General features: G+C 40.9%; 1 protein-coding gene across 5 annotated transcripts in view; it reads left to right on the forward strand.

The window, feature by feature from the left end:
• prmt9 (protein arginine methyltransferase 9) overlaps positions 1-16,292 on the forward strand; it is a 65,544-nt gene that overhangs the window by 43,187 nt on the left and 6,065 nt on the right. For all 5 annotated transcript variants that reach the window (XM_072567853.1, XM_072568174.1, XM_072568078.1 and 2 more), the window contains 4 exons: positions 1,301-1,407; positions 4,695-4,887; positions 6,847-7,030; positions 11,566-12,289. In XM_072567853.1, coding sequence (XP_072423954.1) covers positions 1,301-1,407; positions 4,695-4,887; positions 6,847-7,030; positions 11,566-12,289 — 1,208 coding nt within the window. The remainder of the gene's footprint in view (positions 1-1,300; positions 1,408-4,694; positions 4,888-6,846; positions 7,031-11,565; positions 12,290-16,292) is intronic.

A 16,292-nucleotide genomic window follows, 5' to 3' on the forward strand; every position in this document is an offset into this window, starting at 1 on the left:
TTAATTCCCCATTTCTAAGGCTGTATTCATTAGGACTTAGAACTCTCTGCTGTGTTCATGACAGTTGCAACATGTCATGTTCTTCCATTTTCCCTGTACCACTCATTGAAAATCTAAAACTGATGCTCAGAAACCTGTTTGAGTGGCTTGCCGGTTGCATTCTCTCTCTTCCACCCCACCCTCATCCTATTTGCACCTTCCCTTTAGAGGTTATATGATATAATGGAGATCAGAATCTAGTGATGCTGTCTGAGAATCCTATAACCAATGTATGGCCACAGATTATTTACACTCATTTTCAAATTCAGCGGAAGGTCACTCCCAAGGGAGTAAGAGTGGTGATGAGAACCACTGTCAACTTTCTAATGTATACTCACTAAATTGATGCTTGTACAAGGCAGGTCAGTCCTCCAAGCAAGCTGCATACAGCCTGCCAATTCTGGTTTAAAGTTTACCAGCAACCCTGCACCATACTTGGGGAGTTCCAAAGACTACAGCCAACCCACACATGACTTCTCTGGAAAAAGGGAAGTGTTTGTATTGTGGGTGGGGGACATCCAGTTTGGCACCAAATTGGAATTATATCGAGACAAGTGTCTCGTTGGTTTTATTTGAAGGCATGTGAAGGGTTCATTCAGATTGGAAGAACATGGCAAAGCAGTACAAAATAGTTACAATTCCAAAAGGGATGCAGGATCAGAAGGATCTGGGGTTATCATTGAAGGTGTCAGGACAGGTAGAGAAAGTGCTACCTGTTTGGATTTCATTGGTAATTATTTTTGTCTTCAAGTTGAGAGACTCTTTGTACTGGAGAATACAATCCTTCCCTTGCACCCCTAAGATCGATATTGTAAGTACTAGACAAAGAATAAGAGAGTTTGAACTTATTTTACCAAAATTCTTTATGTACCACCCCAAAATGCGAGGTACCTTCTCTATTTGTTTTTGCAGACAATCTTATATACCCTGTCAGCAAGATAAATAATCAGTGCCAAATTAGAGAGTTTGTGCTGGAACTGCTCCCCCCTAAAAAATGTTGTTTCACTTAAGTTCCTCATTCTCAACAGATAAGATAAGTCTCCGACCCATCCTACACACAGAGAAAAAAACTTTGGTCTGGAATTGAACTAATATTCTGGCTCTAACTCACTGAACATTCGATCATCGGGGTTTTCACGATTGCCAAATAGAAGAAAATCTGCAGACATATATCTTAAAGATATAAGCACCAAGTTTTTCACTTTTAGTTTAGTTTTACTTTCCTCTTTGGAATATAGTGTTTCATGTTTCTACTTCTCAGCCAACAAGTCAGGAAGGTCCCAGTGAAGGATTTGGCCGTGTCATCCCATTGCGTGCTGTTGTGTTTGGCATGGCAGTGGAGTGTCAAGAGATCAGGAGACATCACAGGTTAGTTTCTCAACACTGCATTCTCCTCATTTAGAGGCAATATTGAAATGATTTCATAGTGTAATTGAGTTCAGCTATACATTAACCTGAATTTATTTCTTGTTTATTTTTCATGAAATAAAGCTGTGTAGTTCACATAGCATGTCCCTGAATCCTAACTTTAGTGGCATTTTCTGTTCAACCAGCATGTCATTTATATTTTCCACACCAACCACATAAGGAGATGATTGTAAATGTGACTGTCAGTTTATTGCTTGAGAATAGATTTGTGTTGTGAACTTGCAACTTTAAAAAGATTATCCAAGCTCATTTCTTACAGCCAGAATGAATTAACTTTCATTCCAATAATTCAGCTTGACCTTGATGCTAACCTATAAAAGTTTATTTTTAACTAATTAAAATCAACAAACTGAACAATCAGTCTGCAGGTCTTGTAGTCAAAGTAAGATAAAGTGGTCTCGATCCCTCTTAACGTGGATTTGAGAAACTTGTGGGTTAGGTGTACAAAATAACCTGATCTCTCTTCTTTGTAAAATATTTTTTCCTTTTTTCTCAAGCAGTCTTGAGAAATTACTTAAAAGAGCACTTAGTTAAGCTGGTTGGAAATGTGTAAAACTACATTCTGCTGAATAGTCAACCTCCCTAATAATTTATCTTCATTGATAAGACTGTTACTATATAATATATCTTATTAAACTTATTACTTACAATGATGGTGGTGTGTTTTTTTTTCCTGATCACTGCACTGTCTCTCACTGGCAAGATGTTGCAATATTATCATAACTAGGAGCAGGAATAGATAACTCAGCCTGCCAAGCCTGCTTTCCCATTTGATACAATCACAGCTGATCTCCTCTCAGCCTTGTGTCCACTTTGTTGCCTGCTTCTGCAGCCCTTCAGCATGTTACTAATTAAAAATCTATCTTTTCCTTAAGTTTACTCAGTGTCCTAAGATCAGCTGCAATCGGGGTAGTAGATTTCAGATTTTATGACCCTTTGAGACAAATAATTTTTTTCCTCATCTCTATTTTAAATCTTCTATCCTTTACCCTAAAACTATGACTGTTGACCTGCATTGCCCCACATAAGGAACCTTCCTTCTTTTGTCTGCTTTTTCAATCTCTTTTAGCATCTTGTTTATCTGAATTAGATCTCCTGTCATTCTGCTAAATGCCCAGGAGAATAGGCCTAAACTGCTCAATCTCTATTGAGATGACACACGTCATATCTCTTGAATCAATCGAATGAACCTCCTCTGAACGGTCTTCAATATAATGACATCTCTCCTCAAATAAAGGGATCAAAATTGTGTGCAATATTCCAGATCTGGTCTCACTAATACCTTGTATGGTACAGGCATTGCAGTATACTGCAGTACAGTTTATATCAACATTTCCCTACTTATTTACTCTCTTTCTTCAGCAATGAATGCCATCTGTAAATTTTGGCTCCAGTACATTTATCGCCATATCTCAGTCATTAATACAGATTAATAGTGGGTATCCCCATGTTAACCTGTCCTTTATCCAAATAGAGTCATACAGTCATAGAGATGTATAGCACGGAAACAGACCCTTTGGTCCAACCCGTCCATGCCGACCAGATATCCCAACTCAATCTCGTCCCACCTACCAGCACCCGGCCCATATCCCTCCAAACCCTTCCTATTCATATACCCATCCAAATGCATCTTAAATGTTGCAATTGTACCAGCCTCCACCACATCCTCTGGCAGCTCATTCCATACTACTACCACCCTCTGCGTGAAAAAGTTGCCCCTTAGGTATCTTTTATATCTTTCCCCTCTCACCCTAAACCTATGCCCTCTAGTTCTGGACTCCCCAACCCCAGGGAAAAGACTTTGTCTATTTATCCTATCCATGCCCCTCATAATTTTGTAAACCTCTATAAGGTCACCCCTCAGCCTCCAACGCTCCAGGGAAAACAGCCCAGACTGTACAGCCTCTCCCTATAGCTCAGATCCTCCAACCCTGGCAACATCCTTGTAAATCTTTTCTGAACCCTTCTGGTCTCCTTGCCGATAAGAAGGAGACCAGAATTGCATGCAATATTCCAACAGTGGCCTAACCAATGTCCTGTACAGCCGCAACATGATCTCCCAACTCCTGTACTCAATACTCTGACCAATAAAGGAAAGCATACCAAACGCCGCCTTCACTATCCTATCTACCTGCGACTCCACTTTCCAGGAACTATGAACCTGCACTCCAAGGTCGTCTTTGTTCAGCAAAACTCCCTAGGACCTTACCATTAAGTGTATAAGTCCTGCTAAGATTTGCTTTCCCAAAATGCAGCACCTCGCATTTATCTGAATTAAACTCCATCTGTCACTTCTCAGCCCATTGGCCCATCTGGTCCAGATCCTGTTGTAATCTGAGGTAACCCTTTTCGCTGTCCACGACACCACCAATTTTGGTGTCATCTGCAAACTTACTAACTGTACCTCTTAGGCTCGCATCCAAAGCATTTATGTAAATGACAAAAAGTAGAGGACCCAGCACCGATCCTTGTGGCACTCCACTGGTCATAGGCCTCCAGTCTGAAAAACAACCCTCCACCACCATCCTCTGTCTTCTACCTTTGAGCCAGTTCTGTATCCAAATGGCTAGTTCTCCCTGTATTCCATGAAATCTAACCTTGATAATCAGTCTCCCATGGGGAACCTTGTCGAACGCCTTACTGAAGTCCACATAAATCACATCTACCACTCTGCCCTCATCAATCTTCTTTGTTACTTCAAAAAACTCAATCACGTTTGTGAGACATGATTTCCCATGCACAAAGCCATGTTGACTATCCCAAATCAGTCCTTTCCAAATACACGTGCATCCTGTCCCTCAGGATTCTCTCCAACAACTTGCCCACCACCGAGGTCAGGCTCACTGGTCTATAGTTCCCTGGTTTGTCTTAATAAATTATCCCAACACCATGGGAGCTTTCCTTACATATTAACCTTTTGTGCAGCAACTTATCAAATGCCTTCTGGAAGCCCAATTATACTGCGTCTACAGGATCTCCATTATCCATATTCCTTGTTACATCTTCAAAGAACTCTAGCAAATTAGTCAAACATGATTTACCTTTCATAAAACTGTGCTGACTTTAAAATAAAAATTGCCTTAGTCTGGTGTTATAATTGTAAGTCTCATAGGGCAAAAGGAATTTGAAAACTGTACACATACTATGAAGCAATGTTAATACAAAATATTTGCAGAAAGGTCAGTGAATTTGACATAACAGTTTATTCTTAATGGCCTGTTTGGCAGAGTTTGCTTGAATGAGGCTGGTGGATTGCACTTGAATGAAACAATAACATGGTACAGCCCTGTTAGCAATGAATCCTGTGTTGATGATACATCTGAACCATACACCACTGAGAGGATGAGGCAGGTTCCAGGTGGATACACGCCATTGACTGACTATTTTCAGGCTTTGACCATAGATTTCAATAATCCGCAGGTATGAACAATAATTCCACGATGGCTTAGCCAAAAAAAATTCTAAGTTTAAAGCTTGCTTGCTCCGAATTGCTTGTTATTGCAAACCTTTTGTTTTGTATTGTTTGTGCCAATTGTCTTATTTTCCCAAATGTTCAGAGTTATAGTAGATTGGGCTGAGAGAAGAATTGGGCTTGGAGTATGAATGTGTAATGTTATATGTTTGTTAGTTTTCTTGTTAACTTCAATATTGTTACACAATAAATTTGCCACCCAAGGTTATCTAATTATCTGATCAAAGACATTGTATACCTAAATTTATTTTGAAACAATAGAATAACTTCACTGATCCCACACGAAAGTCAGTGGGTTCCCACAATTGAAGTATCAGAGCCTGACCCTTGCAGTATCAGCCCCAGTTTAGATGAAGTTTAGATTACTTAGTGTGGAAACAGGCCCTTCGGCCCAACAAGTCCACACTGACCCGCCACCCACCCAGACCCATTCCCCTACATTTACCCCTTCACCTAACACTACAGGCAATTTAGCATGGCCAATTCACCTAACCTGCACATTTTTGGATTGTGGGAGGAAACCAGAGTACCTGGAGGAAACCCACGCAGACACGGGGAGAATGTGTATGGATATAAACTTATATTAGAATAATTCTAACTTGTGAACGTTTCAGTTGGACAGACAATGTGGTATAAACAGTAAATATTTCCAGTGTTAAAAGGGTACTAGACAAGTAACATATCATTTATGGGGGTATCTACTCCTCCCACCTCCTGACTAGAAGGTCAGTCAAAAGTCAACTGATAATTAAAAATTCCAATGTGAGCGATGTTAACAAATGCAGAGTGGACTCTGTCCCTTGGGCGAAAGTCCTGCTCTTGAGAGCTGCCAGCTAATCAGAAAATCAGAGCTAGGTAATGGGCACTGTTGCATCTACAAGCAAGCCCATAAAGGCCCCAATGGGTCCTTGAGTAAGTTCAGTCTTAGGTATTTGATATGGAGGGATCAGACATATCTAGTGAGAGAGGTCAGGTGGTGATGGTAGGGGGGAATGGGGTGGTTGTTTGCAGTGCAGGTGGAATGGAAGGCATGGGTGCACTGGGCGGGTGAAGTTACTGACTCCTTGCCTGCTGTTCTGAGTTTCCTTTTGAAAGGACAGGCTACCCACTTCTGCCCTCAGTAGACCCTTAATTATTTATTTGCATATGGTTGGTGGTCAGCTGATTTTGGTGCCTGTCAACCCCACCACAGTGAGGGCAAATTCAGGAGTTGGCGGGAAAGCAGTGGGCTAGCCATAAAACATATCTTACATGGATTCCCCCCTCATTCGGCCACAGAATTACCTGGCTGGATGACGCACAAGATCTTTGCACTACTTATTGGGAGCTGCAGTGAAACTCCATTTAAGCTATTCTCAGCATTATGCTCAGAAAATTCTGGACTGCACATGTGTCAGCTTCTGATAAGTTCTTGAAGAAGGCAGGTAACCCTCCTCGAAAGTATATAGTTCTTTAATGTTCTTCTCTGTCACTGCTAAGAAATTCTCGAGAGTAAGCACAAAAAAGTCTGCTTCTGGGCTGCTTCACCAAATTGAAACTCTGCCTATGAATAATTTTATATAATAAAGAACTGCGGATACTCGATCTGAAACAAAAACAAAAATTGTTGGGAAACTCAGCAGGTCTGGCAGCATCTGAGGAGAGGAGGTAGAGTATATGTTTTGAGTTCAGTGAACCTTCTTCAGAAGTGCAACTTTTCAAAATGTTAACTCTGCTTTCTCTCCACAGATGTGCCACACCTCGGTTTCTCCAGCAATTTCTGTTTTGTCTGCGAATAGTATTATTAGTTTTGAAAAAAAATCTCCTTCCTTTAACATGATTTTAAAAAGGTCTTTTGGCAAAACTGTACATGACAGGCTATGAAGTCTACAACAATTTGTGACCATAATTTTTGTATATTGTGTTAGGAATTAGAGGAATTGTCCACCAGGAAACCTTGTCGACTTTGTCTGCCAATCGTTAAGGAGGGTGTGCTGGATGCTATTGTAGCCTGGTTTGTCCTGCAGTTAGATGAAGATGTAAGTCTCTCCACTGGCCCTGATGAAGAGACCTGCTGGGAGCAGGCAGTGTATCCTGTACAGGGTGGGCTTGGTAAGTGTGATATAGTGACAAAATAAAGTTGGCACTAATATGCCCTAAAATCTTTGTTGAATTATAAATTTGAGTTACAAATATTCAAAAATAGAGAATTTCGATTGAGCAGGAAGGGCGAAACACTCTCCTCTGATAAATTGGTCCGTAAGCAGAGATCATTGGTTAAAATATTTGGAAAAAGCACTAGAAGGGAAAGGAACAGAATGTTTTCACACAAGTTGTTTTTAAGATCTGAGCTGCACTTATTCAAGGGAAATGGAATAAGATACCATAGAAACATTCAGGTCCTTCAGTGTGCTCGTTTTCAGGATGATATTAAGTATCTGTGGTATGCAAATCAGACAACTCTTTCAATCAGCTAGTACAGGCATGATAGTCTGAATGGCCTCTGATGTTGTAAGTTTCAGAATCTGTTGATTGAAAGTTTATTTTTCAAATCAGATATGTAATCTATTGCTTTGTATATCAGGGAATGAAACAAACAGCATTTTAAGTATCTAGCCCTGATATAACAACAATGTGTATTTATGGTAATATCTTTAATGTAGTGAGATATCATTACAGGAGAATTATTAGACAAAAGTTGTCACAAGACAGATAAATATTAGAAGAGGTAATCAAAAACTTGTTCAAAGAGTGAGGCTTTCTGGAGAACCAAGAGGCAGGGGGACAAAATTCCAGAGTTAAAAACTGGAAGAAATACAGATGATGTAAATCGGAAACAAAGCCAGACGTTGCTGGAAAATCTCAGCAGGTCTGGCAGCATCTGAGTTCTGAGGGAGTGTCACCGGACCTGAACGTTAACTCTTGATTTCTCTTTACAGATGCTGCCCAACCTGCTGAGCTTTTCCAGGTATTTCTGGTTTTGTGACAAAATTCTAGGCTCAGGATTTACCCCTCAAAAAGAAGGGGTGCCAGAATTCGGATGAAAAAAAGTCAGAAGTGTAAGGCATTTGTTGTTAGAAAGTTGAGGATTGGGAAGAAAGGTTAGGGCAGGGTTTGACATGTAGGATTTCTGGATTGCGAGTTAATGTACACTAAGTTAGCTAATATCTATCATAGAAAAGATGCTACAAACTATTAATAAAGCGCCCTTTTCCCCAGGGTAGGGAAGACCAAAACTAACTGAGATGGGCTTAATGTTGGGGGGAAGATTTAAAAGGGACCAAAGGAGCAACATTTTCACACAGTGGTACGTGTTTGGGATGAGCTGCTAGAGGAAGTGGTGCAGACTAGCACAATTGCAACGTTTAAAAGGCATCTGGATGGATTTATGAATAGGGAGGATTTAGAGATATATTGGCCAAACGCTGACAAATGGCCCTAGAATAATTTAGGATATCTAGTCAACATGGATGAGTTGGACCAAGGGGTCTGTTTCCATGTTGTACAGCTCTGTGACTATTGCAATGATACTGCTCCTTGAACAAGGTTATGTTGCCCTTAGGTTATTTTTCCAGAGAGGTCGCAAAAGCAGTAAGTCCAAAAAGTCTGGCTTGGATAGGTTTTGGGGCCAGTTTGCTTGTAGCTGACAGAAACTGCCTCAGGCAAAGGGATTTCAAGTTTTAAAAAAATTGCTTATACAATGAAAGGGGATTGGCCAGTTCTCCCAGCTTAGCTTTTCTCTGGTATGGTTTGGGTTTTGGCAGCCTGGCTATTCACTGAAAGCGGTTGGGCAGTTTGAGGCTGGTGACCCAAGTCACAGCTCCATGGAAGAGAGTGCTCCATTCTGCTATCCATCTGTCCATCCCCTGTGATGTTCCCTTTTGTGTCGAGGGGTAGTTATGAGGATTGTTGCTAGTATTTGTTAAGTTGGGATGAGCCATTGGGTTTTCGGGTAGGTTAAGTTATTCTGTATTCTGTTCTCTTTTTTTGTTTGTATTTCATTTGGTAAACTTGTAAATTAATTCTGTTTTTAAAATGAAGTGGTCGTCTCTCCTGGACCACCTTACACCTACTTAAAACAATTGGCAAAGGTAGGATCTGGGCTACTTTCTCAAAAAGGGGGTCCGGCCTGGTCCATATTATAGCAGGACACTTCAATGTTCAGGACAGTCAGGTAGACTCAATATGGTTTTTCAAGGGGAAATTATGTTTGTCCAATTTATTGGAGTTCTTTTAGTAGGAGTGACGTGTGTAATGGAGAAGGCTGAAGCAGTGCATGTACTGTACGTATATTTTCAGAACACACTTGAAGCCACATTTAAGGCTATTGTGGAAAATGGTCTAAAGGTAATGCCTTGAAATGGCTAGAAAATTTCCTAGCTAGTAGGAAAAGTAGACATCAGTAGTTAATTTTCTGGTTGGCAAGATGTAATGAATCAGGTGCCAAAGTGGCCTGTTGTGGGGCCTCACTGATTTGCGGGTTATATTTACAGCTTAGATGAAGGGCCAGAAGGTATGGTAGTTAAATTTGTTGTTGCCACAAAGATTGATGTGAAAGAGACCTAAGAAGGCTGAATACCAATATAGATGTATTATGTGAGTAAGCAAAATGTCCTCAATAGGTTATAATGTGAGAAAATGTGAAGTTGTCCATTTTGGCAGGAAGAATAAAAATTAATTACCGAAATGGAGAATGACCACAGTACTCTGAGATGCAGAGCGATCTGGTTATCTTAACTTTTTGAGACTCTCAAATTAATATTCAGGTATAGATGTAATTAGGAATGCTAATAGAACGTTATAATTTATTGAGTTGAATGTTGAATACAACAATAGGGAGGTTTTGCTTCTGTTAACAGGATGTGGGTGCTTTCACATCTGGAGCATAGTGTATAATCTCTTTATTTAGGAAAATTGTAAATACATTGAAAGCAAAGAGAAGGTTTACTAGATTAAATGGAATGAGTAGGTTGTTTGAGTGATCGAATTATACAACATGGAAACAGACCCTTTGGTCCAACTCGTCCATGCTGACCATGTTCCCAAACTAAACTAGTCCTGCTTGCCTGGCCTTAGCCCATATCCCTCCAAACCTTTTCTAATCATGGACTTATTTGAATGTCTTTTAAATGTTGTTACTCTACCTGCATCCAACAATTCCTCTGGCGGTTCATTCCACACACTAACCACTCTGTAAAAAACATTGCCCCTTGTCTTTTTCCCCTCCTAAGAAATATGACCCCTAGTTTTGAACTCCACCATCCTAGGGAAAAGACCCTTGCTATTCATCTTACCTGTGCTCCTCATTATTTTATAGCCTCTATCATGTCACCCCTCAGGCTCCTACACTGCAGTAAAAATGGCCCAGCTTATTTTTATAACTCAAACTCTCCATTCCTGGCAATATCCTGGTAAATCTTTTCTGAACCCCCTTCATTTCAAAAACATACTACTTATAGTAGGGAACAGGGAGACCAGAACTGCACACAGTGCTCCAGAAGAGGCCTCACTATCGTCCTGTCGAACCTCAACATGACGTCCCTACTCCTATACTGAAAGGTCGGAGCAATGGAGGCAAGCATACGAAGCCTTAGCCACCCTGTCTACATGTGATGCAAATTACAAAGAACTGTGTCCATGAACTCCTCGGTTAGTCTTCTACACCATGACCTGGGGCCCTACCGTTAATTGTAGAAGTCCTGCTTTTGCTTGCTTTCCTAAAATGCAATACCTCACATTTATCCAAATGAAACCCATTTCCACTCCTTAGCCCATTAACCCAATTAATCAAGATTTCTTTGTAAACTTAGAAAACTTTCTTCACTATCTAGCAATTTTGATGTCATCTGCAAACTTCCTGACCATGCCACCTATATTCTCATCCGAACTGTTTTATATAAATGACGAGCAAAAGTGGACCCTGCACCAATCCCTGTTGAACATTGCTGGTCACAGGTCTCCAATCCAAAAACAACCCTCCATCACTACTCTCTGTCTCCGACCATCAAGCCAATTTTGTATCTAATTAGCAAGTTCACCTGAATCCTATATAAACAACTGCTACCACTCTGCCCTCATCAATCTTTTTAATTACTTCTTCAAAAAGCTCAATCAAGTTTGGATGAGGAAAGATTGGATAGGATAGGCAAGTATATGTTGGAGTTTAAAAAATCAGGTGTGACTTCAATTGAAACATTTATGATTCAGAGAGGTCTCAACAAGGTAGATGTGGAAAAGATAACATTTTTTTTGGGAGAATGTAGAGCTAGATATCAGTGTTTCAAAATGAAGGATCACCTATTTGAGACAGCAATAAGGACTGATTTCATTTCTCTCAGGGTAATGAAGTTTTGGAATGCTGTACCTGAAAAGGTTGTAGAAGCAGAATCCTTGAATAATTTTAAGGCAGGGATAGATAGAGTCTTGATTAGCAAGCCAGTGAAAGGTTATTTTGGGTAGACAGGAGTATAGCATAATCAGATCATCCATGATTACAGCAGGCTCGAGGGGCAGAGTGGCCTACTCCTGCTCCAAATTCATGTTGAATGTATGTTCTATTAATACATGAACTTTTTTTTAAAAAGTCATTTTGTAAAAGTGCATGAGTCTTTATTTACGTTGTTCTCATTGTTTCTTTCCTGTTTTAGGCCAGTTTGTAAAACCTGGTAATACTCTAATCGTTGATGTTTCCTGCAATAACGCCTACCTGGTTTTTCACAGTGTTGCCATATTAAGCCATGAGCTCCGGATGGAAATTGAAGTGAATACCATGAGTGATCAGAGTAACAGTCTTGCAAGTGAAGCTGAACTTTGTGATGCTTTGGCCAACCTTCAGACCACAAGTAAATCGAAAACAAATCTTCTAAAGTGTATGCTTGAATCTTCAGAAATAGCTCGTCTCAATAACACACAATACAACGAGCGTTTCAAGTCTGCCTTGGACAATATATTGTCTTCATTAACATCAATGGACGATGAAGTCTGTTTCTCACAGGCAATAGATGACAGGAGTGCAGATATGAATTGTGAAAATTCTAATGGTCAAAGCTCTTCAGATCTAACCTCTGACATGTGTGTGTTGGATGTTTCGGAGGGTTTCTCCATTTTGCCTTTGGTTGCTGCCAAGTTAAGAACTGTTAAAGTTTTCAGTTCCTTAGAAAAGATTCAGCAACAGGCTGCATTATGTGCTCTAGCAGAATCGAATGACATTTCAAAAGATCTATTGGAGTTTTGGCATAATTATCTGGAGGATGACTCTACACTATTACAAAGACCTCAGTCGGGCAAGTTGTGGAGTGTGATTATTCTTGATGCTATCGAGGTATGTGGACTCATACGACAAGGTTTGGTGGAGAAAGCAGCTCTGGCTAGGTATGTCAGATTTTCTTTAATTGCTTATAATATAAAACCAAACCCTAAATCAGATTAAACAGTAAAGTCCCTGTTGCTGTAACAATGTGAGAGGGAGAAACTCCCATGGATCATTCCAGTTTGATCTAATCTGTAAAAGTTCATAGATGTAGTGGGGATGTTTGAGCTTTTATTCTTCTGGGTTATATTTGTGCACTCTAAAGCCTGAAATGAGTAGGGCTGATGCAGTTTATTTTAAATCAATATTCCCATTCATTTACTTAAATTGTAAATTGCTGTCAGTAACCAAACTTGGTATGTTATAGAGGCATAAAGATGAGACCTTTTGCTCCAACTCGCCCATGCCGACCAGATGTACCCATCCAGATGCCTTTCAAATGTTGTACAGAGAAACCTCGATTATCCAGCATTCACACATCTGCAATTCCATTTATCCGAACAAGTTTGCAAGGTCCCGATGCTTGGCTAGACTGTGTTATCCGGCATTCGATTATCCGAACAAAATACTCCCTGCCCGTGTCATTTAGATAATCGAGGTTCCTCTGGAATTGTACCAGCCTCCACCATCTGCTCTGGCATTTCATTCCATCCATGCATCACCCACTGTGTGAAAAGATTACCCTTCAGATCTCTCTTAAGTCTTTCCCCTCTCACCCTTAAACCCATATCCTCTAGTTTTCAACTCCCATACCCTGGGAAGAAGACCTTGGCTATTCACCATGTCCATGCCCCTTGTGATTTTATAAACCTCTGTAAGGTCCTTCAACTTCTGACGTCCAGGGAGAAAAAGCCCTAGCTTATACAGCCTCTCCCTACAGCTCAAATCCTCCAGCAACATCCTTGTAAACCTTTTCTGATTCCTTTCAAGATTAACAACATCTTTCATGCAGCAGAGAGACCAGAATTGAAGGCAGTATTCTAAAAGTGGCCTCACCAATGTCCTGTACAGCTGCAACACGACACCCCAATGTTTATACTCTATGATTTGACCAATAAAGGCAAGTGTACCAAACTCCTTCACAACCCTGTCTACCTACGACACCACTTTCAAGGAACCATGCACCTGCACCGCTAGGTCTCTTTGTTTGACAACATTTCCCAGGGCCCTGCTTTTAACTATGTATGTCCTACTCTGGTCTGCATTGACAAAAAGAAGCATTACATTTATCTAAATTAAAATCCATCTGCCACTCCTCAGCCCTTTGGCCCATCTGATCATGATCCTGTTGTACTCTGAGATGACCTTTCTCACCATCCACTACACCACCAATTTTGGTGTCATCTGCAAACTTACTAAACAAAACTCCCAAGTTCACATCCAAATCAAATGAAAATCAGTGGACCCAGCACCAATCCTGTGGCACACCGTTGGTCACAGGCCTCAAGTCTGGGGGAAAACAAAAACCTCCACCATCACATTGTATCTTCTACCTTTCAGCCAATTGAGTAGATCCCCTTTGATTCCATGTGACCTAACCTTACTAACCAGTGTACCATGCGAAACCTTATTGAATGCCTTACTGAAGCCCATATAGACCATGCTTCTGCTTCTTCAGTTTTCTATGTCACCTCTTCGAAAAACTGTCAAATTAGTGAGACATGATTTCCCATGCACAATGCTGTATTGACTATCACTTATCAGTCCTTGCTGTTCCAAATGCATGTAAATCTGTCCCTCAGAATCCCCTCCAACAATTTACCCACCATTGACATCAGGCTCACTGGACTATAATTCCCAAACATCTCCTTACCCATTGCTGTCGATGATGCAAGTATCTCAGCAAGGGGCCCAACAATCTTTGCCCTAGCGTCCCACAATGCTCTGGGGTGAACCTTATTAGTTCCCAGGCATTTATCTACCTTGATGTGTTTTAAGACCTCCAGAACTCCCTTTTCTGTAATATGGAGACTTTTCAAGACATCTGTTTATTTCCCCAAGTTCCCTACCTTCCATGTCTTTCTCCATACTAAATAATGATGCAAAATATTTATTGGTTGTCTCACCCATCTCCTGTGTTTCCACAAAGATGGCCTTGTTGATCTTTAAAGAGCCTTATTTTCTCCCTAGTTATTCTTTTGTCCTTCATGTATTTGTAAAATTTCTTTGGATTCTCTTTAACCCTGTTTGCTAAAGCTATCTCATGTCCCCTTCTAACCATTCTGATTTCCCTCTTAAGTATGGTCCTATTGCCCTTATACTGCTCTAGGGAATCACTCTCTCAGCTGTCAACACCTGACGGATGCCTCCTTTTTCTTGAACAGATCCTCAATTTGTCAGTCATCTAGCATGCTATACACCTACCAGCCTTGCCCTTCACAATAACAGGAACATACTAGCTTTGAATTCTCGTTATCTCCTTTTTGAAGACCTTCCATTTTTTAACCATCCAACCTATGAACAGCTTCCCCCAATCAACTTTTGAAAATGTAACCTAATACCATAAAAGTTGGTCTCACTCCAATTTGGAATTTTAACATTTAGATCAGGTCTATCCTTTTCTTTAACTATTTTAAAGCTGAATTATGTTCACTTGCCTCCTGAGTCCCTTGTCCTGCCTTATTTCCCAAGAATAGGTCCAGTTTTGCTCCTTCTCTAGTCAATACATGCACATACTGAATAAGAAAAATTTCTTGTATACACTTGATAAATTCCTCTCCATCCGAGCCCTTAATACTATGGCAGTCCCAGTCTGTGTTTGGAAAGTTAAAATTCCCTTTCCATTACAATCCTGAAGATATCTCAGCTCTCCTTGCATATTTGCTTCTCAGTTTCCTGCTGACTAGTGGGGAGCCTATAGTACAATCCAAATAATGCAATCATCTCTTTCTTTCTCCGTTCTACCTATATGACTTCACTGGATGTTCTCTCAGGAATATCCTCCCTAAGTATGCCTGCAGTGCTATCCTTAATCAAAGATGCCAACCCCCTCTTTTCTTGCACACCCCCCGCTTTCTATCCTTCCTGTAGCACCTATACCCTGGAACATTCAGCTGCCAGTCGTGTCCCTTCCTGAATTTTATTTCTATATCAGCTATGATATCCCAGTCCCATGTTAACCAAGTCCTAAGTTCATCTGCCTTACCTGTCTAGCCTCTTGCAATGAAATAAATGCAGTTTGATTTATCTATCTTACTTCGTTGTCTGCCATACTCTTGCCTGCCTTGACTATTTAACTTGCTTCCCTTATCTACTGTACCAACCTCAGATTTGAATCTTTTCTCACTATCTCTTTGGGTTCCCCTCACCCATCCCCAACTTGTTTAAAGCCTCCCGAGTAGCAGTAGCAAATCTCCCCTTCCAATTTGGGTGCAACCTGTCCTCCTTATACAGGTCCCCTTTACCCCAGAAGAGATCATAATGATTCCACAATGTGAATCCATACCGTCTCCACCAGCTCCTTAGACATGCATTCATTGCCCTCTCCTCCTATTCCTACTCTGACTAGCACATGGCACCCTGGAATAATCCAGATATTACTACCCTCCAAACCTAATCTTAAACCTCCTGCCTGAAATCCTATGTTGTCTGTGCAGAACCTTGTCTTGTCTTGTACACGTTGGTATCAACAACATAGGTAGAACAACCTCTGGCCATTCTTGTCATTCAGAAAATTCTGCACCAACTCTTGGGTGATTGTGTGGCGAATGCATATTCTCTCTGTGACTATGTGTGTTTCCTCCGGCTGCTCTGTTTTCCTCCCACAGTCCAAAAATATGCTGTTCAGGAGAATTGGCCATGCTAAATTGCCTGCAGTGTTAGGGGCATTAGTCAGGGATAAATGGAGGGGAATGGGTCTGGGTGGGTTACTCTATGTGGGTGGCACGGTGGCACAGTGGTTAGCACTGTTGCCTCACAGCGTCAGAGACCCGGGCTCAATTCCCTCCTCAGGTGACTGACTAACTGTGTGGAGTTTGCACGTTCTCCCCGTGTCTGCGTGGGTTTCCTCCGGGTGCTCCAGTTCCCTCCCACAGTCCAAAGATGTGCAGGTCAGGTGAATTGGCC

The sequence above is a fragment of the Chiloscyllium punctatum genome, chromosome 1 (genome assembly GCF_047496795.1).
Source record: "Chiloscyllium punctatum isolate Juve2018m chromosome 1, sChiPun1.3, whole genome shotgun sequence".
Taxonomy (NCBI): Eukaryota; Metazoa; Chordata; class Chondrichthyes; order Orectolobiformes; family Hemiscylliidae; genus Chiloscyllium; species Chiloscyllium punctatum.